Genomic DNA, 27,127 nt, shown 5'->3' with positions numbered 1-27,127 from the left:
CAAAATTGTGAATTCCACTCGATTTATGAAAATGATTTATATATATTTATATTTGAAGGATATCTTTCTTCTCACATTTCAGAGTTTTCTTTTTCTACAAATGTGATTAAATTTCATTTTATTTTCCTTCTCGATTTTCCCATTCTTCTATTTTGAAAGGTTCAATGAAAAGGAGTTTTAATTGAACCCAGCAAAGGTTTTTTTTAAACGAAAATTTGTAAAGGATTATTTGAAAACATTCTTTTATCACACATCGTGAAAATACTATTTCTGTTTTTTTCCTTTAGTTATCTTTTATCCAATCATCCCCTATAAACATTTATATAAATAGGAGGTTTATTTATAGATAGGTACGTTTAAGTATTATGTAGGTATACTTGTCTCACTTTGGAGGACCAAAAGGATTATTTATTTAGGTAGTGTCACATTTCAAAACACATTCCACGAATTTTGCCTCACAGTGGGTGGATAAAGCCACTTGAGCAGCGGTCAGAGATTATTACAGAATCAAGGGTTACTTCTTAACCGAAAAAAATCGGTGTTTCAGCTAAAATTCTGTGAGGTGGAATTAACAGAAAAAGGAAACCACAATGTCCCCTAAATTCATCCTTTTCAAACCACATATTTCTCGCAATTTTTCCAACTTTCCTCGTACACATTTGTCGTACACTTTAGGACCCATTTAACACGTCAGCAAGCAACCTTAGAAGCGTAATTTGTAATTTCCAGCCATAAAATGCCGCCCAAGTGCTGCATATTCTCAGTATTCCCATACAGTTCTCGTATGATGTTTATGAGAGAGAAAATTCTATTTGTCTGTGTAGCTAATCTGCAGCACTGTGTAGCTAATTTAATTTGTTCTTCTTGAGATATTGTTGCATAATAAATAGAAATTGCCTTCAGAAAATCTCATGAGCTATTTCAGAACATATCACTGTATTCGTTTTTCCATAGGATGTAATTCTGATTTCCCACAAGAATTATACTTTTCTGACAAAAATCTCAGCGCAAGATTTTATGGCTGTGAGTTGGGTGTATTTTGGAACTTTGAGAGAATTTCGCCGACGTTTTCTCTTCTTTTACCCATTGACAATACTAAAATAAGAAATCCACACAAGTTTTTTTTTACTTCTCTTTACCTCCTCTCAGCACACGCCACATTAGAAAAAAAACTTCTCCCGCCAAATGTTTCCATACCTATATTTAACATGGGTGGAAAAAAAGTGAGTCAGCTGCTCCAAAATCTTTTTTTGTATTATGAAAAAAGAAATATTATATACCAATATTTCATGTCCCAAAAGCTCAATAATTCTGAAAAAAATAAAATATCGTTTTTTTCTTTCTGTAAGCAAAATGAATATTTCAATCTTACTGTGCTTCCTAAAATAGATAGTGACTTTATCAAAATGTAAACCCTAATTATGGAGGACAGCAGAAGGCGTATATTAGAAAAATTAAAAAATCATAAGACACCCGGAAAGTTTCCCTTGATTGCTGACAACCAACAATGGGGTGGTGGAATATAAAATGAAGCGGTATTGAATTTTCTAATCCAGTGTCAGAGTTCGATTCAAGTCAGCTGGAAGGATATTATGTTCTTTTCCAAGTGAAAAAAAAATCCAGAATCCTCAAGTTATTTGGACAGATAGAGGAATTGTATCAATATAAATAAAGAAAGTGGTTATTAACATGTCTCACCACAAATGGTCCATCTTACAGCAGCAGAAACATTTATGACTGAGAGTTTCTTGAGAACACTTTGCACGAGATTAGGGATAAAAGTGGTGATAAAATGTGCCTCAATACTGACATCATTAACTCGCCATTGAATACCTTCTCTTGATAGAGTGCTTGATGTGCAATCATTCTGTGAGAAATATACTACTACACGTTTTGTTGCCCTGTTTAATGATCATACTACAACGCTAGACTTGGCTTATAAGTATTTTTTCCAGTGTGAAAAGAGTCGGGAAATATATACATTTTTTCTCTACAAGAAGTAGATACATAATATATAGGATGGTTAAAGGTGAATTGTTAAAATCATATGACAATAATAAAAGGTTTCATGGTAGCGAAATTGGCAGCACGTTTTACAAATTGCTAATCATCTAAATAAAATTACGTGTTATCAAGGTTCAAGATAACTCGTGTGAGCATATTTTTATTGCACACGTATTTTTGGTGGGAAATTAAATACCAACAGTTTTTTTCTGGACAACAAACGCTCTACAAGTGCCTTTGTGAAAATTTAAGCTGTTTGGTTTATGTAAAATTTATACCTAGTGGTGTTGAAGAATTAAAATGGGTGAAGAGGAAAATGTTGCTGTAAATTTAGCAAATGAGAGTGAACAATTAAAAATTTCCTTTCGAAATTTGAGCTTTACCGTAAATGTATCTGGAAAAGGTGAGAAGAGAATGGCACAAATAAATACAAGCTCATATATTTTCTTAAAATTGTCTTTTCTTGATTTCTTAGACCTTGATATTCTGAAGCAACTGTATGGAGATTTTAGCCCTGGACGACTTTGTGCTATTGTCGGTCCATCTGGTGCAGGAAAGTCATCTCTCCTGAATATTTTATCAGGATTTAGGTATATAAATAAAATACTCTATTTTCCCCTAGGATATTGTCCTTAAAGGATTTATTTTATTTGCAGAAAACCTACAGGAGATAGTGTTCTCTTAATCAATGGTAAACCAACAAGTCAGAGTTTCATCCGTAGAAATTCATCCTACATTGCTCAAGATCTCACGTTTTTGGGAAAATTAACAACGCGCGAAACACTAAATTATGCTGCTAAATTGAAGCTCCCAGCTGGAACTACAGAAGCCACAAGACGCCTTATTGTGAGACACAAAGAAGCCATAAATCAACCGCCTAACTCTATCACTTTAAATCTCTTATAATCAGGTTGCAAACATCGTGCAATTGTTGGGATTGGAAAAATGTATAAACAACTATGTGGAGAAGCTATCAGGCGGAGAAAGAAAGCGTTTGTCAATTGGCGAAGAGCTAATTACAAATCCACCGATTATGATCTTCGATGAGCCCACAAGTGGTCTAGACAGCGTATCAACAGTCCAAGTTGTGACGCACCTGCGGGATTTGGCGCATTCTGGACGTACCGTCATATGCGTCATTCATCAACCATCCTCATTTGTTCTTGAACTCTTTGACGATATCTACGTCCTCTCAGATGGGCAGTGCATCTACAGGGGTCCAATTGATAGTATTGTTGGGAAGTTTCAAGAAGCTGGATACCTCTGCCCGCAGTACTACAATCGCGCTGATTTCATCCTCGAAGTTGCGAGTCAGCAGAGACAAGGGAATCTCGATCTTTTAATATGGAAGGCTAAAGAAAACGGAGGTCCTGTTGCTGCAAACTATGTACAAAAAACAGACGAAACTGGTATATTATCCTAACTACTAACCGTATGATTTAAACTGAGAATTTGGGAATTTTTGAAATTCTCCTTCCGGTGAGCGTCACCGGAAGGAGAATTTCAAAAATTCCCAAATTCTCAGTCTAATTCACACGTCGGCTTACCAAAATACGTATGATTTAATTCAAAACTTTTTGGTTTTTCTCTTTTTCACCATTTTCACAGGTCCCAATTACATTATGAATGATGACGAAAGTTTTCCATACCCAATTTCCCAATGGAAGCAGTTTTCCATTCTCCTCCGCAGGACTTTCTTATGCAACCGCAGAGAATTTGTGAGTGCAAATACTTGTGCATTCAGTGTGGTATTTAATTGATTTTTCTCTTATATTTTTGCAGATTGTAACTCAATTAAAAATAGCAATGCACTTGCTATCGGGTGTACTATTTGGTTTTGCTTTTTACAAAATTGGTAACGATGCGAGCAGACTTCTTGCTAATATCTCATTAATTTTCATCCTTATACTGCTAACTTTCTTTGGAAATTCTCTCCCAATAATTTTGCTGTGTGAGTAACTTATTTTATAAACTTAATTTTCAACTGTTTTATTCTGCTGAGTGAGTTACAATTAAAATTCTCTTCTTTGTGTAAATATGTATACATACATTATTGATTAGAAGAGAATTTATTGGGTGGTAATTTTCATGGTTTTGAGAAGTTGTGAAAGGTGGGATTCGGTTCTTAGGTACTACTTGATATAAATCGATTAATCACGTGGTCGAATCTAACTTTCAACCATTACATTTATTTCCTATTTTTTTGGAAAACTTTGAAATTAATGGTTTATCTCAATGAATATTTAAATATTTTCAAAGCAAGCTCATACTAGAGTTTCGCCTTTCATAATTTTTATTTATTTTTTATTTTTTTTTTTTAGATCCATCTGAAGCTAAGATTTTTCACAGGGAATACTTAAACAATCGTTATGCATTCTTTCCGTACTTCTATGCTAAAATCATTGCAGATCTACCAACACTAATAATTTGTACATTTTGTACATTGATACCAGCCTATTTCTTGTCAGATCAACCATATGAGGGTTTCAGAATGCTTCTCATATCAATAATCTTTGTTCTTTTGAGCATAAATTCCCTGTTTTACGGCTTTGCAATTGGAGCTATTTTTTCTGTACAAGTAAGAAGTTCCTAAATGTAAATTTTACTATTATGTAGGCATTTAAATTTATTCTTATGTTTCCTTTTGTAGATGGGAATATTCATTTTACCAGCAACATCTATGCCAATGTTAATCTTCTGTGGTTTCTTCATACGTTACAAAGAAATGCCTGTGTTCATGAAACCACTGAGCTATGTGCCCTTCTTCAGGTACCTCTACGAAGGATCCTTTCAGGCACTCTATGGATTTGGTCGTTCAGACCTAAACTGTGATCAAGAATTTTGCTACTTTAAATCCATTTCAAAGATTCTCGAAGAAATGGACATGACCAATAACAATTATCATTGGGATATTGTGGCTGTTGTTATTTGGATTCTTATCTTGAAAATTGTATCATATTTTGCCCTTCGTATGAAGCTTAAAAAGCTTTTAAGTTAGATAAAATTGTTTACATTATTTTATATTCTTACACACTGCCTTGAATGAATCATCTAAAGTATAGTGTAGTAAAATATGAGAAACTATATTCTGTGTAAAGTGTGTCGAGGGAAGTTTGTTATGAAAAGGGATACGAAAATTCTGAGAAAAATGGAATTTAGCATTTAAATAGAGCAAAATGATCAAAATGTAAGAGAAAGTTATATCCATGGGAAGTTCACTATAAAAGTGTTCTATTTAGAATTTTGCTGTATAAACCAGGATAGGAAAACTACAGAATTTATTTTATTCATGTTGTGGCTAACTTTTCCCCTTTCCTACCTTCTTTCTATTCACAAAATATTGTTGTTTTTTAACCCGGATATTTTCTTTTGTACTATTGTGCATTAAATCAGCTAAAACACAAAAAGCTCTCTAAATCGACTTGAATGGATTTAAAAATTTACAAAAAAAAAATTAAAGGGAAATTGTTTGCAAACTGACATTTTCAGGACGATACGATGAAATAAGATAGTAGCATAAGGAGGTGAAGAAATACTTTAATAAGCACATCGAGGTTAAATATAAAATGTACAAAATTACTCGGTTTACCTCAGGATAAATTATATACAAAATCAGCAAGAAAAAAAGGAAGAAGTATATACAGAGTAATTTTAGTGGCTAAGAGAACAATGCAGTGTTTTCTTTCCATGAAAATATAGAGTATATAAAATCCTCATTTATTACTCGGGACATCATCGTAGCAAATTTCCACTCCACTTTTATGTATACAAACATTCACAATAAAAAAAAATAAAGTACTTGCGTATACCTGACTTCAAGACTTTGCTCTTAACTCGAAAATATCCTTCTCATGGTACAAAGACTTTTCACTCCATCGTATACATATAACATTGTGGCACACTTTTCAACCGGAGAGACTGCTCCAGTTCTAAGAATGTGGGTGTGCTAGGGGGGAGGTGCAAGTTAGTTCAAGTAATCATGAGACCACAGGCACTTATGCAAATGTACCTTCTCTCTGCACTAGTGCAAAGAGGAGCATAGACACACTCTCCATTCACACCACAATAATTTGATTATGTAATATTGTAATGTATTGTCACATAGTTGATAGATTGTATTGATTTTATTGCATTTCCCTATGAATAATAAATTTTATGACTCAATATTGAAATTTTTATAGATAGCACATGGGTAAGACAGAGTGAGGGATTGTCAATTAGGATGAAATAGTATCAGTAGTAGTCTTGCTTCCGTAGAAATAAAGCAACATTGTAAATTGAACAGTTTTAAAGTAAAATTCTTTGTCCTCAAATTTCACCTTAAAGACAGCTCATAGGTAATTCAAATGTCTTTTCAAAATCCTTCCATGACTCACTTAACCTCATATCTTCTCCATTATATAAGAGGTAAATCTCAATTAAGAAAATTTAGGACAGTAGAACACTATTGTCTAATTTAATTTATTAAAATTTTAAAGGACCTACTCGCCTCTATTTCATATACCTACATAAGTAATACATAGGGGAGATTAGCCTTACCATTTCCTTGTCCTAGAATTCTTCATCAAACACCTTGTTTCTATTAATACTAAATTAAGTATATATCTTACATGATAGCTATATACACTTGACTGCACTAAAAGCAATGTACGAATATGCATAGCACATTCATACATAACTTTGGGCACATAGTTCCAATGACTAAGCCCATCTGAAAATTTCCATTTAAACTTTTTCATAGTATCTCAATCCAAAAAGTGAAAAGTGCTTTCTGTAGTAATACAGGGATATTTGAAGTTTGTGATGAAAAAAGAAGAAGAAGAATTTCACTGGGAATTGTGAGACTTTTCTCACATTGATTAATAATTTAATTATAAAAGTTTTATTTAACTTTCGCAAAGAGCAAAATGCAAACTGCCCGCGAGGCATCCCCAACAAGATTAATTGTTTGCAGACAAAGTACATTATTGCTCCCATGAGGAGCTATAACCCAACTGTGTTACATGTAAATTGAGTGAGAATTATTAAACACAAATACTGGCACCTCCACGTTGCTTTTGATGTTGAAGGCGTGAGAGAGCACTCGTATGAAAATCTTGAAGATTGAAGACACAACATCTAGTATAGAGAAATCCCTCGTCCTGGAATTTCTACTTGTGCACGATTTACTCTCAACGGTGGAAAGCCCTCGTCAGAATGCATAACATCATCCCGTTTCGACCTCCAGGATTGTCAGAGATTTATATGTTAGCGGAAATGACTCAGAGGGAGACTCGTACACACCATGCTAAAATGATGGGGGTCTTCCCTGAGAATGAAGATGGATGAAAGCAAAAGGATATTTTTAAAAGAAATATTAAACCACACAAGTATAACCCTGAGGAAAACCATTTCCCCTTCATATTTGAGTATCTAACCCCACGGAGAGCACTTAGAACACACATCCAAAAAAAGAAGAAAAAGCGGAAAAAAGTTCCTAAACTTTAAAGCTATATATGTACCTACTTCCTTTACTTGTGCTGACTTATGGGAAAAAATTGACGTATGCCCTATCACCAGCTTGATGGTATTATGTTGTCTGAATGAAAAACTGATTGGTGGAGATTGGGATCTTTTTGTTAAGGAAGCAAGAGGTTTAAGTGCTGCTTAACATGTCACATCTGCAAATCCATGTAACAAAATCAGGATAAATACAATTAAATGCGGTTATTTATCACACACAGAAAGATGCGAGCTTTTAAAGGAGAACAAACTGAGATGTTGTCTTGTATATAATCTAGAAATATCCTTTATCGTAAATCTCACACATTAAATGATATTAAATCTGTATGGGTATATAGGAGAAAACATTGAGAGAAAAAACAATTTTAAAGAAAAGTTTTCTTTGAATTAATGATTTTTAGTTTTAAGCATAATTTAGTACACTTCCAATATTTTTTATGTACAGTCAGGTATTGATTAACGTCGCATGGGATATACTCTTTCCACTCATTATTGTTAATGGGTGGAAAGAGTATATCCCATGCGACGTTATCCAATACCTGACTGTAACATTTATGTACCGACATAAAAGATACATAAAAAGCATGAAATATATTAACTAAAGTAAAATAGATACAAAAAGAATATAACATCAAAGAATTTTTCCCTTCAGCACTTTGCATTTAAAAAAAGGCGATGAAACTGTATTCTATATTCTAAGAATTTTCTTGAATAAAAAATACTTTCTTCCGTGAATGTGCTCCAACTTTATACCCTTCAAGGTTTTAAAGGATATCCCTTTATAATAAAAACTTTGACTACATTTACGAATAACTAACTTTTTAAAAAATAAATTTTCTATTCTTACAACTGAATTAAATCTGAAAACTGAAAAAAAAATCTCAATAAATCCGAGGGACAAATTAATATCAAAATTGAGTGAAGAACCTCTTTTTTAGGAATTTCTAGGAAATTTCTTCGTTCCTTTTCATATGAATATGTATTCCATGAATAAATAAAAAGTTTCCTCTGCATGACGTGGCAATACCCTTATGATTTATATGGTCCGGGAGGCATCAACGTGTTTTACACAACAACGACTTATATGCGAAATTTCACACTCGACACACTCAATTGCTATTAATTTGTGTAATTAAATATGCATGAAATATAGCAATACAATGAGGGTATGTGTCAAAGGAGACATGAATGTCTAATTAACTAAAATATTTATTTGGAATTAATTGTCACGAGAGTTGAGACCTCTTTAATCGCATTGACTTAATTCTTAAACTTGCCAGTGAATTTTGTCGGAAACGATGGAGTGTATTTTAATTTGTTGGCAATGAATAACCGGAGATCACACTACTTCAAATAGATTTCAAAATTATTATGACTAGTTGGTACTTAGATTTAATTTAATTTAATTAGTAAACCCAAAATATATTGACGGTTCATATTTATAATGTCGTATACATATCTGTTTGCATACCTGTGTGTGTGTACCTTATATATTTGAATTTAATAAAGAAAGAGGTAGGTAATAGACGGGCAGCATGAATGGGAGTTTCACATCGTGCCAGTCATCGTCTCTGGCATTTTGAGGATTTTCTCCGTCACGGATTTCCTCATGAAAAATTGCCATAAAATGTGTGGTGAATTTGTAAGTTTCGATTGAAATGATCAATTCTGCTTTTGAAAATTTTTTTTCTTCAGACTTATTTTAGTGGAATTTTAATGTGGGGGTTGATCCGGGAAAACCAGTGGAATAATAAATAAGATAGCACATCGTCGCTGGTACGGGCGACACGGCTAGATAGTCACGTCAATAAAAATAGAATGGAAAATTAATTCAATGTTCAAGAGAGAGATATACAATTTTCTATTTTATCTATATTAGATGCTCAATATATATGTGTTGTGTTATATAGTACATAGCAACTTCCTCTTCCACACGTATATATAATACACATTTCCAGTTTAGTTTGGTCGTCTTATTCGATTTGATTGTTCCCACTGTGCTTTTCCTTCCATGTGTGAGGGATGTTTATCAGACAGAGAGAAATGGAGCACACTGGGGTATGTACGTACAGTGAGGGGTATAGAAAATTTTACGGGGGTAAAAAAGAACGGAACGAGGCACAGCAAGAAGCTAAATAAACCCAAGTTATATACATGATATACTACTGATAAATACAGGGTGACTCAATCCAGGTGTATGACAAATCTATAATTTTGCCCTTAAAGTCTCATCTTTAATAAATTTTATTTGCTGTCTTGAAAGCAATTTTCTAAAAGTAATCATATCGAAGGATTGTTTTTATTACTTTGCTCACAGACAGATATTTCGGATAATCCAAGGAAAAATAAAATAAAATAAATTTTTTATTTATATACCTCACCCTGTATTGGGAAAATTTTTATCGGTTCCTGGGACGACGTGACATCACTGGAACTGGAATACTTCGCGATAGCAAGAACGATTGAGGCGAAAGAGCAAAACTATTTGTATCATCCTTGCGAAACGAGGATGTTGGCATTAGTCACACAGGGGGAGAGACTGTGTGAGCTTGACTTTCAGCAAGAAACTTGTACATAATGTGATGGGAGTCTATAAAGTGAAAAATCATAAAAGCTCTCCAAAGTCGAGGGATATATCTGGGTAGTGACCATGATGCTCTACATCGTTTTATTTTTCTCTCCCTTTTCTGCTTTAGTTTCGTGGTGAAGGAGCCACAGGGGCGCGAAGTAGATACATACATAAATGTATGTATGTTTGGTTTATAAGGGGCAAGATGTAGGTGGAATCTTAAATATACATATATACAGGTATAAGCACATCCGGAAACTTGAGGTGTTCTTGACTAAGCCCACCAGTCAAAAGCCACCACGAACCACGGTGAAATAAAAGTGAGCTCAGTTCTGAGTATACTGATAAGCTCACAGAACCTTTTCAACCGTCATGCCTCCCCTTCGCACCCACATTTTCTTAGCCACACTCTGTAGGTGAGCCATCCTTCAGCAAAATTTCCCATCACCCTTTCGCAATGTTGTAAGTCGAATGAGATGCTTTCGCTATATAGCCAGGTGAAATCCTTGCCCCTATAGAAACTTCCACGGTGTGCCGGAGCTTTGCTGAAATAGTGCGTTTCCGACTTTCGCTCCTCTTCCCACATTTTCCACCTTCATTAATATTTCTTCAGTGTGAGAACGATAGGTATTCTACAACTTTTTAACTTGATTTTGTCGGAAATTGCAACATGAGACGGTTGAATTGGAAAGGGAACAAACCAAATATCCTATCTAAATTGGGGTCTATGTATTCACGAAAGGCTAATCTCTGGCCAAAGAGGTGAGATAATCGAAATAACTAAAATATTTACAGTCAGGCAATTCGTCTGTACTCACCAAAAGGACAGGTAAAATGGTTAAATATGTATATTAAAGTATACCAATTTATGTATGTAACATACCTATCCTTAAACACGTTTCCTGGGCGAATGTGTTTGCTTAGTAAACGAACCTAATATTTAATCATAAAGTGTATAGAAAGAAGTCTCTTATTTACGGAGGAAAATGAGGAAAATCAATCCTTGAAATTTAATTTAATTTACTTCATGGAAGAACTTAAATTTTTAACCTTAAAACAAAAGAAAACATGAAGATAATATCCAGAAGGAAGATTCTGTTTCTTTCTATATATAATTGCAAGAAAGTAGAACTTTTTGTTTGTGGTGAATCCCGTCAAGCGTATTAAATAACGAACAGGATACAATTATCCCCAGTTGTTATATACATGAAAAATACCCCCAATTCCTTTCTGAAAATATATTTGTCTTCAATAAAGTTTCTTCCTGGTTGAAAGAAAATGTATACTTTTGAAAATTTTCACTTGAATAAAAAGGAGCTACTTACACAAATAAGTCTTCTTCAATTCCATTCTTATCTACAATGTACTAAAATAGGGGAACCATGGGCGATTTGTTACATTTTTTTTTATTTTATTAGAATTAATTTCCTGAATTCTCAGAGATTTTACTGTGTGAATGTCAGCACAATATATGTGTCTGAATGAGAATTTGATAGAAAATTTTCCGCTCTACAAATTTGCCTCAGACTATTTTATGTTATCTCTCCGGGAAAATAGATTTTTAGTACATTTTCCAAACCCTTGCACAATGTAACTTTCAGCCCCACATTGGTGTTGTGAATTTACACCCCCACGGGAAGAATTCAAAAATTCCCATTTCAGCCAGAAATTTGTGTTATTTTATAGAATCGATAGAATACTTTAACAGAAGTTTGGTGATTTAATTGAATATTCGCGATTAGCGTGATTAATAATTTTTCGCAGTGTAACAAGTAGCCCCATTTTCCCTTTTTGACGACCAATCATCGCTCAAAAGAGGGATTTTTATGATTATGGATATTGCAATAAAATTTATGTTGACTTTTTTTTTTAGGTACGGCGCCTAATCGTTGAGCATTTAAGAAAAAAAAGCGCGAGAGACTATAAGAAAAGTCATTGTTCGTTATGTAGGGGAGCTTATGTATAATATGATAAATTTTTGTACATAATATAGAATATATATAAATTTATGTAACCCCAAAGGTTAAGAAGGAAAATATATATGTCGTTTTGGAACCTCAAAGGCGCAATTTGGATAAGAGGCGGGGAATGTGTAAGGAATACATAGTGCCTTTGGCAGTTCCCATCGTCCGCACCACGGAGGGAGAGATAAAGCCATGTAATTTGATGGAAAATGCGGATGAAGGGTGCGAAACTACCCGGTGGAGGAGCATGTGTTCGGGGATCTCCAGCTGGGCAGCTTTCGGAGGCGGAAGTGTCGCACTCATACATGCCCCATAAGTGTGTGCGATGGCACCTTCCACTCTGGCCCCGGAAGATGAGCTACCACACACGGAGGAGCACAAGTACTCACTGGTGCTATGCTGCAATCCTAGCTGGGACATTTTCCCCAATCGCGGAAAATTCGTGAGTATGTATTTTCCTCTCAGTATTGCTATATACGTATGTATGTATGAAAGCACAGTTGTAGGCAAAAGTTAAGTACGGTGCCAAAGCGTGGGGCTATACCAACACAATCCCGATGGGCACGTTTGCGCACACAGTCAACGTTCACCCTTGCAAATTGGATGGGAGAGAGAGGCGATGTTTTAAATTGGTCTCTGAGAGGTTTTGTTCTCACGATCTGGTCGTGGTGCTCACGAAAGAGAATTTTGTGAGTTCTGGCGCTTCTGCTATCACAATTCTCTGCTTTCGGTCCCAGTCACAGTCAGTTGGTTCACAATTAAATGCCGTGATGTTTGTGTTCCCCGTACGCTCCGGACAGTGTCTACAGTGCTGAAGCTGGGTGCAAGTGCTTTACAAAAAAAAAAAACTGAGGTGCCACTCCGTGATAGTTGACACCAATTGATCCCCAGGCTCCAGCATCTGGAAGTGTCGGTGGGATTCGCGCGCGCCTCATAAGGTGTCCTGGGCCAAGGAGATGAGCACTGGGCTCTACACTACACAACAGTTCCTCCTTTAACAATGCAGTGAAGTGTCTCTGCGTGCAAAAGCTGTAAAGAGATTCCTCTTTTACTTTATATACATATGTATCTTCTATTTGGACTTCTTTGAGCAATCACACCGCAAAACCACCAGGGATTTTTCTTTTAAGCAGATAAATCACACCAAGATTTCTCTCCCATGACCAGCCCCCGTTGTACCCCACTCCCAACGTCCCCCTGTACGCGTATAATTAATCAGTGAGCTGATTCTTCTCTATATACACTGAAGGAAATCTATTAATGCTGCCACAGTGCATATACACACTCCTTGTATTATATAGTGCTGCTGAGTGATTCTGGTGCGACCAAAGAGGAGGTTCTGAGGCAAACATATATAAAAATAATAAGAAAATGCTATTTTTGTGTGAAAAATATGATTTGTGGCTAAAAATGTCCCCATCACTCTGCCAGCAATAATGAGTTGAGTGTTGTGAAATTGCCAAAAAAAAAAACTTTTTCGTGCGGGATTTTTCTATACGTGCTGAAGACCCCAAAGCGCCATAGGCCGCTGAGTGCGTGAACGTGATCAAATATTTTTCTCCGAAGGGTGCTTGGAGATAAATTTCAAATTACCCCCCTCAAGGTGTGTGTTGGGTCTCACAATTTCCCTCCCATCATCCCTCATCTCCACCGCGGGATGCTTAACTACCGTGCAAATGGCCAGAAGTAGTGAAAGCGCCAAGAGAACACGCAAAATATATTCTTCTGGGTACATAGTGCTACAACCACAGTGTGGGTACACCACTTGGCGACATCTGAGTGCTCCATGGGAGTGATTAGCAGTTCAATTGTGGAATACAAAATGTGAGTTTTGTTATGCAATTAATATGGATGGGACAGATACGAGAGGGTTTGTGCAGAGTGAGAGATTGTGTGATTGAGTGAGATGCGAGGGAGACGTATAAATAAAATAATGCCAACAATCACATGCAAAATTGAGATTCACATTTCATGTCAGCTTCCCATATTATTTGCAATTTTTCACATCAAACGACACATTGCTTTAGGCACAGTACACATACCTACATATATACATATGACTTGAGAAGTTCAAAAATCCCAGAACCTTTTTCCACTCACTTTACTTTGGGTAAGAAAATTATATATATTTTGCTGTAGAACTGCCCACATAGACGCAATAAAAAAACAAACTTTAATGCAAATAGAAACCTCTTGGGAAGAAGCACAAAGTGTGATATTAATTACTATTAAGAGGAGAATATAGAGGAACAAGTGACAAGATTAAATTCATTGAAAGCATGCACTGAAAATTGAGAAAAACCTCTCTGATGCTTAAGTCGTGAATTTTATTGTCACACACTTAAAAAAAAAGATAAATTAATTAGCAATAGAAAAACAACAACTGACGTTTTTCCTGGCTATGGTGCCTGCAATAAAATAATAATATCACGAAGAAACGTTGGAATTAGTTGCGGAAAAATTTTACTTTAGTTATAAAATAAAGCTGTCGTCTGGATTATTTATTTTATACAAAAAACGTCTATTCTTCATAAATTGTTTTTTTTTTTGTAAGATTTACGAGACTATGGCACGCATAACCAGCAAAAAATTAGACATTATGGCTAATGCACTATGAAAATGTAAAATGTTGAATTTCCTTTTTTTCGTATTATGTCTTGCAAGAATATTCTTTTTTCATTAATACTTGAATGGTTGTATTTGAAAAAGGCATTACTTAACAGAGCGAAATTTTTGCACGACCGGCAAGAAATCTTTTTTGTTTTCCACCTATTTATGGAAAGGTTGAGTTTACATTTTGTCTACAACATTTGATTGCCTCTGCAAAAATTTCGCTCAAATACGTAACTCAACTAATTAATTAAAGGTAATAATTAATAGGTAGAATATACCTATAATTTTTTTAATCAATCTAAATTCACAAAAGTGACAAAAGTTTATAAAAAAAACGCGGGATTTTTTTTTCTGCTATCGTGTTGGGAAACCAGCTAATTTGAAAATGATTACTTCAGACAAGCGGTGTCTTTGAAATATGATTTTTTAATTTGTCTAAAAAATTGTTTAGAAAAAGAAAATCTTTTAATGTAATTTATTCTTTAGTATAAGTGGTTATCAAATAGCCCGCTATCTTTTCGTTTCCATCAAGTATACACAATTAATTTCTTTGTGTGATAAAATGGATGAAAATATAGTGCGAGATAGCACACACAGTAAATTGATGGCATTAGTTAAGAGGACGATATCATATCAAAGTTTTTTTTTTCAAATAACTTATTCCAAGACTGCATTTAAACGATATAAATTAGAAATTTTCCAATTATTGGCAGAGATTTTGCTTTAATAACATTTTCATGCTGTTTCTATACATTTCATAATGTAATAAAGATGGCTATATATGAAATAAACCCAAAAATTAATTGATGACAGAAAAATACATCTTCATTATTTTCTTCTATTTTGTACCACATCTTATACTTTGATTGTGGTGTATACGTCCAATGCTCCTGCCTATAAATGTCTTGCTGGTGCTTCTATTAACTTCCCGGGGGTTCCGATGACCATAGGCTATGTATAACCATAATATTAATATGTCTGAATAGGGGCTCTGTGGCAAAATTTGTTCGTCTCACAGAAAAATCAACTAATATATGAAATTGAGAAAAGAAGTAACTTTCTTTGTAACACCAACATCTGATACTTTGTTGTGTTTACTTTAGATTACTTTGTAATATTCTTGGGATACTTTGGAGCTATTTGCATACTTTGTTCCATAAGAAAAAGCATCAAAAGCTCTATAAATATTGAAGATGTAAAATAAGGCAACATTTTCTGTACTATATATTGTCTTTGTCGTCAGGATGGGGCGATAAAATAAAATTTTCTGCAAATTCTATTTACATTTTTATGCTATTGCAACGGGATTATGTTGCACATCAATTAATTAAATCAGTTTTATGTTCTACTAAATAAAAAAGAATTAATAGATTTTCTTCCTTATTTAAATTTTGAAATTTATATCCTTCTTTGTTTAGTACATTCATACTGTTTGGGGGCACATTTGCAAAACTCCTAAAATATACAATGCATAAATTTCAAAATATGTATGTCAAGTGGTCGATATGGTATGCAAGAAAAACAAAATGCGCTAAATTAATTTCAAGAGGGCCAATAAAGTTCATAAAATTGTGCCGCGGAAGTGTCCAATAAAGTTACAAAATAAACCAAGAATCTATAATTACGAGACTGCGAGACTAAATATTCCCACAGCAGTTGAGGAGGTAAACAGAATATGGTAGTAAAAGCGAAGTAATTCTCCATTCAGATGATATATTAACCACACTGTGCAATTACGGACACAGAGAGTGGAAGTGTTTTAAGCAAGAGCACAGAGATGGAAAAATGCCTGGAATACTGACTATACAGAAATTTGCGGAAAACAAATAACACAAGAAACTCTAATTCATGCCATATCGGGTGAGAGCTTCAGAAATTTATTCACATGACTGGATTATAAATTTATAATTAACTTACCTCAACTTTGATTCACACTCCACACTCTGCTCAGCGACGACAGCAATAAAAAAATATTGTATTGATTTTGCGATTGAAAATAAAATTTATATATAAAGTCTCTTCAAATGCTTTTATGTTGAAACTGGTGCCACCGCGGCATCCGCGGGATAGATTAATATGCTAAAAGTGATGAAATAGATGAAATCAACACGACATAATGATAAAATACTGCAGTGTGTATGCTCCATACTATCGTGTTTTCAGATTTTTGATAAGAGACTGTTAAATTCTCGGTATGTATAGTTGAAAAGCAAGGTAATAGGATCATGCGGTAAAGCATTTTAGTTTGCCAAAAACCCCCACGATAAACATTAAAATGGTGTAGTATGAGATGCTCACTGTTCATTAAATTTATCTCATCATACCTCAGCTGTGATATCCTTTTTCTCGCGCACTAAAGCTAAATTTGAATTGGTTGATGAGGTATTTTTGTCAGTTTTTGGCTATTAATGAGCTTTGGGCTCCATTCTAATGGGTGCAAAAGGATCTTTTATGGGTATTTTATGAGCTCAAAATTGACTTTTTTACGGGGAAGCCTGTTTATGGGGCCTTCTTCTTAAATCAATTACTGCCTTGTTTTTCTCTATATTAAGTTAGATTAGAAGATTCCGCTCAAAAAGCCAAAAAGCAGATAAGAAATTTAAATTATTCATTATATCGCGAGAAAAGCATGATTTTGACTTTAAGGATTTTGCAATGATATACTGAAGGGAAGGTTATAATTTATAGCTTGATTATAATATATTTTTAATATATTCAAAAGCCTTAAAAAATGCAAATGTTAATTCTTTTTTTATTAAAAAATTGTCATATTCGTCCACTGTTATGGCACGTAGGAAAATAAAATATATGGATAAAAGTTTAACTGCACTACCATTTATAACCCTTTTCCCTCAGGGGTAGATCGTAGTCTATATAAATTAGTAAATGGGTTAATAGAAGTGACCTATTATTATCAAAAATATGTCTATAAAATATATTTCACCAAAATCAGGCAACTCCCATTAGCCCTGAGGTGGGATATTTAGAAGGCCTTTTCCGCGCGTAAAATTCGCGAGTTTGTTTATGGTGCAATTAAGTTAAAATTGTACAGTAGTGTATGTACGTTAATAAATTCAAAAACCCTCTAGAATTGAAAGTATTTAAAGTATCTACATTAAAGAATGTTCTTCAGTAAAATGAGGGCTTATTTGGCAAAAGGTGAGATCTATTTTTTTTTCGTGCGGAAATGTGCGACGAAATGGGGTTTAAGTTCATTCGTAGAAAGCGACAAAAATGCTGATTTTGCATGGTGGCTTGAGTACGAATCTTAAACGTGGATAACTCATAATTTACGGAGATTTCTTTCAAATCTTCTCATTTATCGTAATTTAGAACTTTTATTTTATGCTGGATGGAAATTTAGAAATATAATGTGGTGTCTACTACCGCCTACTTTAATGTTCCTAATTTATGCAAAAGTTGTATATAGTTTATATTATGTATTCGTAAAAGCTCTATATATTTATAGTGAAGAGAGTGAAAAATTTGAGAAAGATCTCAGATAGGCCCCACTTTAATATTAGAGCTGTGGGTATACACATATAAATCTTATTTCCATTTTCACGCGTTTTTTTTATATCCCCAACAGGAGTTGAGGGGAACCGTGAGTTTTACAGACGCGAATGCGTATCATTTATATTTATACATAGCAAGAGTACAGATAGCATAGTGATGAATTGCGAGGATATCATATAAACTGTGTAATATGCTCAACTGACGCTTTCTTCAGCCAGTTATATATAATGATTATAAATCTTCACCAAAATATTGTGATTTTTATGACATTTTATGAAATGCCATTTTGAGGTATATATCAGAGAAACATTTATATAAATTAGATACATATGTGCATACATTTTTTGTACCCTTAACTCGATCACTCCTTAAGAAGAAATTCAAAAATTATTTTTGGCTTTTTGATTTATTTAATTCTCATTGACTCTGGAATAATTTTTTAGCATAAATTTTTGTCTGTTTTTTTTTTAAATTCACGTTCATTGTAGGTCTTGATTTTCAACAAGTTAAAAAAAATACTTTTAGGGATTCAATTAATAATTATTATTAATTAAACCCAATGGAACAACAATATAATTATGAATGCCCAGTAACATCTCAAGCTCTACAATCCACTTGATTTTTCATCGGGAAGAAGCTTTTCAGTATGTATGGTAAAACACGAAGAATATTTTGAATTTCAATACGCAAACATTGAGCTAAAAATATATATTATTCCACTTGATGCTGTCATTTTAATTGCTGTTCGAAATTCTGTGCTGGAGAAACAATTTCAAATTTAATCTTCATACTTATCTTGGCACGTGTAAGAAATTAGTTGGTGTTCCACTTCGTGGCCAACACCAAGTATTGTAATCGTCGGATTTTCCGACCACCTCAGATCGGGCTCAAACTTGGTATGAGCACGTTTCAGACAACCTACATTCCAAAACTGGTGGTGGAAAATTTTTGATCCGGCCGGCCTGCCGGCCTGCCGGCCTGCCGGCCTGCCGTCCGGTGGTCAACATTTTGCATTATATCTCGAGAACGGTAACAGATAGAGACTTCGGGTTTGCAATTTTCTATAGAAATGTGGGTGTAAAATTTCATTTTTTCGCATTTTCAAAATCCAAGATGGCCGCCGTCCGCCATTTTGAACTACCATCAACCACTTCCCTTACAGCTAGAGGTCTGAAATTTTAGTATGTTGTAGAGCTCAGTGAGACATTTTTATCGATAATTCATACTTGAAAATCGGTCAAGCGGTTTAGCAAATATGGCGACCCAAAGCAAAAAGTGTTTTTTCGATATAACTCGAGAACGGCTTGACCGATTTTGACCATCTTGGTATCAAATGAAAGGTTTCAAGAAGCCCTACAACTGTCTAGAACATTTCAAGTTTCAAAAACATCCGCAAGAGGCACTAAAATCAAAAACAAAAATTGCCTAACTTTAAGGGGCAATATCTCCGAATCCCCATTAGGCAAATCTTTTATATTTTGATATGTTGTAGCAGAACTAATAATCTTGCACCAGTCCAAAAATGAAGAAAATCTATGTCGCCGTTTAGAAGATATAGCTATTTGAAAAATTCTTGAATTTGAAAAGTTCTTATAGCCATATCTCTTGAACGGCTTCTCTGATTTTTCTGAACTTGGTATCAAATTAAAGGTTTTGCAATTCCCTACAACTTTCTAGAACATTAGAACCCTGTAAAACCATTCTTTTAGGGCAAAAAATGCCAAAAACTGTTTCAGTAAAACAAATAGCCGCCATTTTGTGTTCTAGAGGTCACCTTGAAATGTATCGAAATATACGTCAGATTATAGTTTATTTCAAGACCTTTCCAAAACTGGTCAATAAATTTCTGTAGGTCTTATAGAACCAGAGATATGACCATTTTTATCCATCAAATTGCTGAATTTCACAAAAAAAAATCAACTTTGCCTACTAATTCTCCTCACAAATCGCACTACAACGCATAAACAAACTTCTACACGTTGTGGGACACCAACTCTTATAACTGGACGCGTTATGATTGACTTTGTGATGTTTTCAACTGCTTAGGATTATGCTGCCTGACAGTCGCTTTAAACGACAACGAAACAACTTCTCTCTGCAATGGCAGAATGTAAATGCTTCTTATTTGACAACTTAGAAAATTTATTGCGCTTGTGGGTGATGAAAAGAAAATTTCTAAAGGGGGAGGGTGAAGTGATAGATTGAGCCACTTCTGGAAACTGACTTCTTCCCACAGAAGTCGCAAACTCAATAAAGTTTAGTAAAGGAGAAATTTGCAGATTACGCAGGAGGTGTTGTGATACTCTTTATTAAATTGAGTGCAAAATTTAACCCAAAGTGGGTCAATTTGGGAAATATTTTTTATTACCTACATTTTTTTTAACAATGTGTAGTTTTATATTTCATCAACAAAAAATTCTGCAGTACATACTTTATTTTTAAAACTAATTAAACCAAGAATGAAATTTTATACATACAGCGTATATATGTACGTACGTATTATAGCGAAATAAGCACTACTTTAACAGATAAAAATAATAAAAAAATTAAAGCTTCAATGCCTTTGAATTAATTGATCTGGCAGAAGGTTGTAGGGCAGGAAATTTCCTATATGTACTTAGGAAGGCTACATAAATCAGTCTATCTAAAAGTAGACTATCTCTACTCCCTTCCAGCACTATCTCAATATAAAAAAAATATTTTAAAGTAAAGTTTTTATATGCAAAATATTAATGATTATATCTTCCGCAAAGATCAAAATACATTGAGAAAAGTATTTCCCGTCATTGTTTGACGTTCATTCTTAATGGGTATGCTTATAAAGTGTGAAATGTGTGAATTGTTATCATTCCGGCGATCGTACAATATGGAAAGATTACAAAGAAAACACCATCACTTGGGTTTTCTTGTGAAAATCTCTATTTACATTTACTATTTAGACACGTCGACAAAGCAAAACATCGTAAACTTAAATAGGTATACATATTTCATTATTTGTGTGTATTATTTACATTTTTACTACTATAGGGTATTTTAACCCAAGCACAAAACATGCGTTTGCTTATTATCTCCCGTAAAAAATATATATTTGTATGTATGTACAAACTCCATAAGAAAATATTAGTTTTTCCATATCCAAATAACATGAGCAATTTGTGGCACTTTTTAGTCATGCATATTATATATTATATGATGTATATATTTGTTTCTGAAGTTTTGCACGACATATAACAATAAGAATAATTGGATGGATGACTGAGAATAATTATTTTATGGTCAATTCACTTTTTTCTGTCTGGGTAAAAATTCTTCAGAACGCGAATGCTTATAAACTTATTACGTTTCAATCATAGCCAGAAATAAATGAAAAATTTATTTCTTTCCGTCGTTCTTTTGACCACAGAAATGTTTTTCTTCCATAATTTTGCAATAAAAAATCATAATCTCCACAGTTTAGTGTTGCTGAAAATAAAATTTGGCAATTAAAAAAGAAGAGATTCACATTGACCACAATCATATAGAGCGAAATATCAAGAGTGTGGAAGGGAGGTTGAGGGGGAGGAGGAAGAGTCTGTTCCGAAATAGTATCAAATAGAGCTATACTTGTCGTATCATGAGGAGAAAATATGTTGGAAATTTTCTATTCTTATCGCCATTGATCACAAGAGATGAAGAACTAGACGAGATTTAATAGGTAGTGAAAAAATACGCAAAGGAGACGCAGAAGAAGTAGCTAATTTTAAACTAAAACACTTTAAAATAGAATTGGATTTTCTATTTCTTTTTCGTTTTTACATAAGTGAGAAAAATCAGAAATATATACCTAATAATTTACTTTTACACACATACAATTCCATTGCTGCTAATAATATTGAGAAATGGCAAATATTTTATTCATAAACATTTTATTGGTTGCTATTTTCAGTAGATTGTGAGGTATGTATAGTATATATGCATGGCATATCGGTGCTGAAACGATAGCTATGTATTTAAATTAAAATGAAAAATATTCTTATTTTTATTTAAAAGACAAATGGGGGGAAAATTTGAATGAAATCTGAAAGAGAAAATAGAGATAAGGAAAGAAATTGCATTGAAAGACAATCGTGTGATTCTATTAGATTTAGCATCTACTCAAACAAATTAGAAAATTCTTTTGAATGGGAATTAACAAAACTTATCTTTACTGTCTTATATTGAGGTATGGTAGCTGCTAATAAGTAATTTATGTAGGTAATTACTATATTTTTCATGGGATTGACAATCTATGCATGTTTTATTGATCCGACATGAATTCACATACGATTCTGAATAAATAGATATGTATATCTTGTGTCATCAATTTATCAAAAGATCATCGCCCATATGCAATATGCAATCATACGTAATTAGCATGCAGCAAAAAATATTACGGAAAATGAGATCATACTGATTGTATACAATTCGTGAGAACTACGGATATTAATTATTTTTGTCCTAATGAAACAAAAAAAAAAGAAGGAAGTACATAATATTTTATATTTTCTATGTGAGTCATACATCCTGAAAAATTTTCCCTCAAGCTGTCTTGATTGATTTTTATTTGGCACGGTTTTTTTTTACATTTCTTGAAATAAATCATTAAAAATGTCATAGTATAGTTGCATATGTTGATAAAGAAAATTCTTTTTTTTATCAGTTTCCATTATTCTAGTTTATTTTCTTCTTCACTGAAGTTTCCATTTTCAATGCATGATAGATTGAGAAATATTGCAAAAATACCAATTTCTGACCTGTCACACATGTACCCATATGCAGATATTGGACAATATAGTTATTATCTGCACTCACTCACAGGTGGATAAAAAGCAAAACAACAGAGAGAATAATTCCAACTGACCCTGAGGGTTACAATAATTTTTCCTCATGTCTCTTTTGCTGAAAATTGCAAATGAACTCCAATGTGAATGTCTGCGAAACATACAAACTACAGAATAAATTGCCTTCATAGTCGTACTTTCCAGCTAATGCAGCATTATATGACAATTTGTGACACACATTTGCAGGGGCCTAGCTCTTCTTTTCCACAATCATATACCTTCACATGAGACTCTGTGAAACTTTTTTTTTGCCTTATTTTCCTTTCGCCACAGAACGTTCTGTGTATGTACCTATGTTTAATCAATCTACATTATATGTACTAAGGTATAGTTTTTTTTTTACCTTTCATGTAGCCCCATTCAACATTGTATTGTTCAGGAACATATAAACATAAATGGCATTCCCTACACGTCACACAATTGCGAATAAGGTGAATAAATAATTCACTTAAATGGCAAACAGGAACAGTGAGCTATATAAGCCCCCCCATACTGAAGTGTTGGGGTTTTTTGGGAAATGCGGGGAAAATTCTCAATTGTCGAATGTTTTCACCCGAACGATAAATGTATTAAAATTTTAATTCTCACGTTCTTGGAGCGTGAGTTCCTGAATACACGGCTATCGCATCCCTGACTTTTCATTATACCACCATTGAGAAAGGTAACCTTCCTTTTCATCCCTCGGCTGTGTATATATTAAACTTTTTCCTCACCTCATGAATTTTCGAATCATTTTGATGATTTGCTAAGTTTAGACGGTTCCTTGTATTGATTTCATCTCTTTTCTTGTTCTATTTCCGTTGAATGCTCCGGAAGGTCAAATGGAACAAGGAATTCTTCCTGCCCCCATTTACAAACCTTTTGAAAAGCAGCTGATTCATCTAGTCTTTGGTATACGATTTAACCTTAACTTTTTTTTTTGGGGGAGTGAAAACATCCCCATACATACATTCTTAAGAACCCCCATCTCCTACTAAGCTACTATAAATTTAAGCTCCTTACGGAATGTATTGGGTACACTGGCCTCTAAACTATACCTGCCCCTATTAGTTGGATTAAATGCTCAGCTCCATTTCAGAACAACCATCACATTTTGGGTCTTATAGTGCGCTTAGAGAAAATTAAATCATTTTCAAGCAAGAGTCTTGCGGGGAGCTTTCTTCTGAAGAACCAAAATATTTCATTTCAACAGACGAAGGTAAATCAGGAAGCACGAGACAAGCGGAGGTAGTAAAAGCCCTTTGCATGCACACAAAGAGGTTATTTTCTTTTTTCTTAAATTTAATTCGATCCTTTGGTTATTTTTTCTTCAAAATTTAACCCAAATCTATAATAGACGGTTTTTGCGGTGAAACAATAAGTAAATGATGTTTATTGAATGATTTCATTATGTATACTGACAAGTACATATATACAACATACCGTATGTACTCATCATTTCTCTTTCTCTGAATCACTCAACCCACCCACAAAACCTTTATTATACTAATGGCACCTAATGCATCTTGTAAGACGTTAAATCCTGCAAATGGGATACATTTAGACTGTTGGAAATTAAACTAAAGCACATCTTTTATATGAACGCCAGATAAATACAAAGATATCGACGTAATTTCCAAGAATCGTCTTTTAGCAACTCAACGTCTTATGTACAAATGTATATATGCATTGAAATAGATATTTATTGGAGTTTTTTTTTTTAATTAAGAAAATTTAATTTACTATTTTCTATGAAAATTTTCTTTATTAACTTATCCATGTATGTTCAACTTTTTTTTTTTGATTTGCAAGTTAATAATTTTTTAATTCACAAAATTTATTTCAAAGTCTTTAAATATTGCACGTGAGAGCTTTTTCAATTCATGATAGGTGTCCACAAAATGTGTTTGGCCACATTTAATAATATTTTTCGATAGAATATCACATTCTATGCAACATGGTACATATTTCGTGTTTCTATCAGACCCAGCTGTTATTTTGCTACAATCATTGCAGCAATTGAGAGGACTTCTTTGGTGTGAATCTCAAGTATACATAGCATATATAACATCTAACATCCATTTGGTTTCAAGAGATTTTCCACAGATTAATTTATCTGTAACTGTGCGGTTGAATGGAAATCAATCATCAGAGTATATATTGAAACCATATTTTACTTAAGATAACTTGATATTTAATAATTAAGGAAATATAATCCTTTTATTTCTCACCAAGCAGTGATTGGATGATTTCAGTGAACATATGTATGTTTTATGTAACATTTGCAAGAAACTGTATAGATATATAGATTTTTTTTCATATACAGTAATATGTTTATAATGTGCAACAAAAGATATATGGTTTGGTGTATGATTCCGATTAACATTAAACCATGAAGCAGTCTGAAAAGTTTTTGACATGCCTAAAAGTTTTATACGCCTTTCTATCATGTTATGTATGGTATTCCCTATGTATGTTGGGTATTATGAAATACGGAAGAAAGATATTCATTAAATTTTTAGGTGAACTCCGCGAAAAGTTTTATTATGCAGCACCGTATAGAGTTTCACTAGTGAAAAGTTCGTGGTATGTCAGAGTCCTAGTTTTAGCGAAAAAGATGAATTATCGCCCTGTAAAATAAAAAATTTAGAGTCTCCTGAATCTATGTGGGCCACCATAAATCGATCATTTTACATATGTACATAAGTTCCATATATATAACCACAAATGACTGGTCACTGATGGCGTGGAAAAGAGTGCATCTGAGAGACACCACATATTTGGGTATTGGTTAAATATTTGAGTAATCGGGAAATGAAAGTCTAATAGGATGCTAATATGTCATTTCATCACTGTCATTTTCTCTCTTGGTGCGCCTACATTTACATTGGCTTCCATCGTATTTTCCTCATGCGCTTTTAGACTTTTGCAAGCACGTTCTTCGTCACTCTTGTGCTGCAATTAATCCTAATATTTACATATGTACGTACCTAATCCACAAACTAGAAGGGAGAGTATACCCGCGATGTCTCGTACACAAGTTCCAATTAAAATGCTCAAAGTGGTTGCAGGAAAATTTAAAAGGAAAAGAGAAAAATAATATTATCCAAAAAATATGGAAGCGGAGAAGAATTTTCGTGTCGTCTCGCCACCACACACGGCACACGTCTATACTGTGCATGTATCTTTTTGGAAAATTTAATTAAATCATTTCACCATTATCTCTTCCTGAAATGATGTCCTTTGCTTTAATGACGCGCAGCCAAGCAGCTGGATGTGGATTCTCTTTAATCTCCCAAATGAGTGTCTTCCTTTTGCATGTCGGCAACATTTACATGAAACGAATATTCATCTTCATATCTCACGAGCTAAGAATGTAACATGGTGGAGGCGACTTTCTTCTCATTTTGTACATAAAATCACGTAAAGTACCATGTTTTCTGTAGCAGTTTTAGATTTGTTTCATTTGTTACAAATGCGGGGGGAATCCCTGTACGTGAATATGGGAGATATTATAATCTCAGACAACGAGATTACTAGTATATACCGAATGCTCACGCCTAATTTGTTCTTCGGAAATATTGGGTAGACTTTGCAAATTCTCAGAAATGTGATAATTTCCATCTCAGAGACACAAAAATATTTTCTTTTCATGTAAAATTATATTGAGTTTCTTATTGAATTTCCTTTTATTAGACTGATATGTATCTCCTGTGAAAAGAATATATATTATCTATATAGATACATATAGGTTTATATAAGTATATTGATAATACATTTCGATATATCACGTACCTATATGATATTTTCATTATATTTATACGTAAATAATCCTACGGGTTGGGGTACAGAGATACATGCTCTGAATCTTTTATGAAGAATTCACAATATTTTGCAAATGTTAAATTTTGATCTTTTATTATCTCTTATTTATGTAAGTATGTAAACTTTACATATCTATTCATTACCTTACAAAACTTTAAAGAGTCAGAGAAAAAGGATTAGATTTTATCGCAGCATTGCTACAAAGAAGCACCAAAAAGTGCAATCAATGAAAGGAATTTTTCATTATTTTACCATTTACTTTATCATGGATGTTGCTGTCCAAATCCTGACACAGC

At 33.7% G+C, this 27,127-nt stretch overlaps 6 protein-coding genes across 17 annotated transcripts in view; 3 read left to right on the top strand and 3 right to left on the bottom strand.

Moving 5' to 3' along the window:
- Positions 1-27,127, top strand: part of LOC129786498 (3'(2'),5'-bisphosphate nucleotidase 1) — a 1,077,868-nt gene that overhangs the window by 278,024 nt on the left and 772,717 nt on the right. The window lies entirely within an intron of this gene.
- LOC129786463 (insulin-like growth factor-binding protein complex acid labile subunit) overlaps positions 1-27,127 on the bottom strand; it is a 454,087-nt gene that overhangs the window by 278,024 nt on the left and 148,936 nt on the right. The gene's annotated exons all lie outside the window — the stretch shown is intronic.
- The window catches only part of LOC129786533 (troponin C-like), a 431,024-nt gene that overhangs the window by 278,024 nt on the left and 125,873 nt on the right, over positions 1-27,127 (bottom strand). The gene's annotated exons all lie outside the window — the stretch shown is intronic.
- The window catches only part of LOC129786431 (uncharacterized), a 414,480-nt gene that overhangs the window by 278,024 nt on the left and 109,329 nt on the right, over positions 1-27,127 (bottom strand). The gene's annotated exons all lie outside the window — the stretch shown is intronic.
- LOC129786833 (ATP-binding cassette sub-family G member 1-like) lies at positions 2,305-5,002 on the top strand. The gene is made up of 5 exons (XM_055822077.1): positions 2,305-2,407; positions 2,480-2,594; positions 2,661-2,850; positions 2,915-3,391; positions 4,655-5,002. The coding sequence occupies exons 1-5, from the start codon at positions 2,305-2,307 to the stop codon at positions 5,000-5,002; spliced, it is 1,233 nt and encodes a 410-aa protein (XP_055678052.1).
- The window catches only part of LOC129786470 (octopamine receptor beta-2R), a 28,714-nt gene continuing 14,356 nt past the window's right edge, over positions 12,770-27,127 (top strand). The window contains exon 1 of one of the 2 annotated variants that reach the window (XM_055821541.1): positions 12,770-13,863. The gene's annotated coding sequence lies outside the window, so the exon portion shown is untranslated. The remainder of the gene's footprint in view (positions 13,864-27,127) is intronic. The other variant, XM_055821540.1, reaches the window with a different exon arrangement.

The sequence above is a fragment of the Lutzomyia longipalpis genome, chromosome 1, assembly GCF_024334085.1.
Source record: "Lutzomyia longipalpis isolate SR_M1_2022 chromosome 1, ASM2433408v1".
In the NCBI taxonomy this organism is placed as follows: domain Eukaryota; kingdom Metazoa; phylum Arthropoda; class Insecta; order Diptera; family Psychodidae; genus Lutzomyia; species Lutzomyia longipalpis.
Note: the sequence above shows the minus strand (reverse complement) of the source record. Positions and strands in the feature narration are given on the sequence as shown.

Bases quoted from the DNA above. Each gene is read 5' to 3' on its own strand.
- LOC129786833 (XM_055822077.1), top strand. From the start codon at position 2,305: ATGGGTGAAGAGGAAAATGTTGCTGTAAATTTAGCAAATGAGAGTGAA. The intron at 2,595-2,660 runs GTATATAAATAA...TTTTATTTGCAG, and splicing joins AATATTTTATCAGGATTTAG to AAAACCTACAGGAGATAGTG. The intron at 2,851-2,914 runs GTGAGACACAAA...TCTTATAATCAG, and splicing joins AAGCCACAAGACGCCTTATT to GTTGCAAACATCGTGCAATT.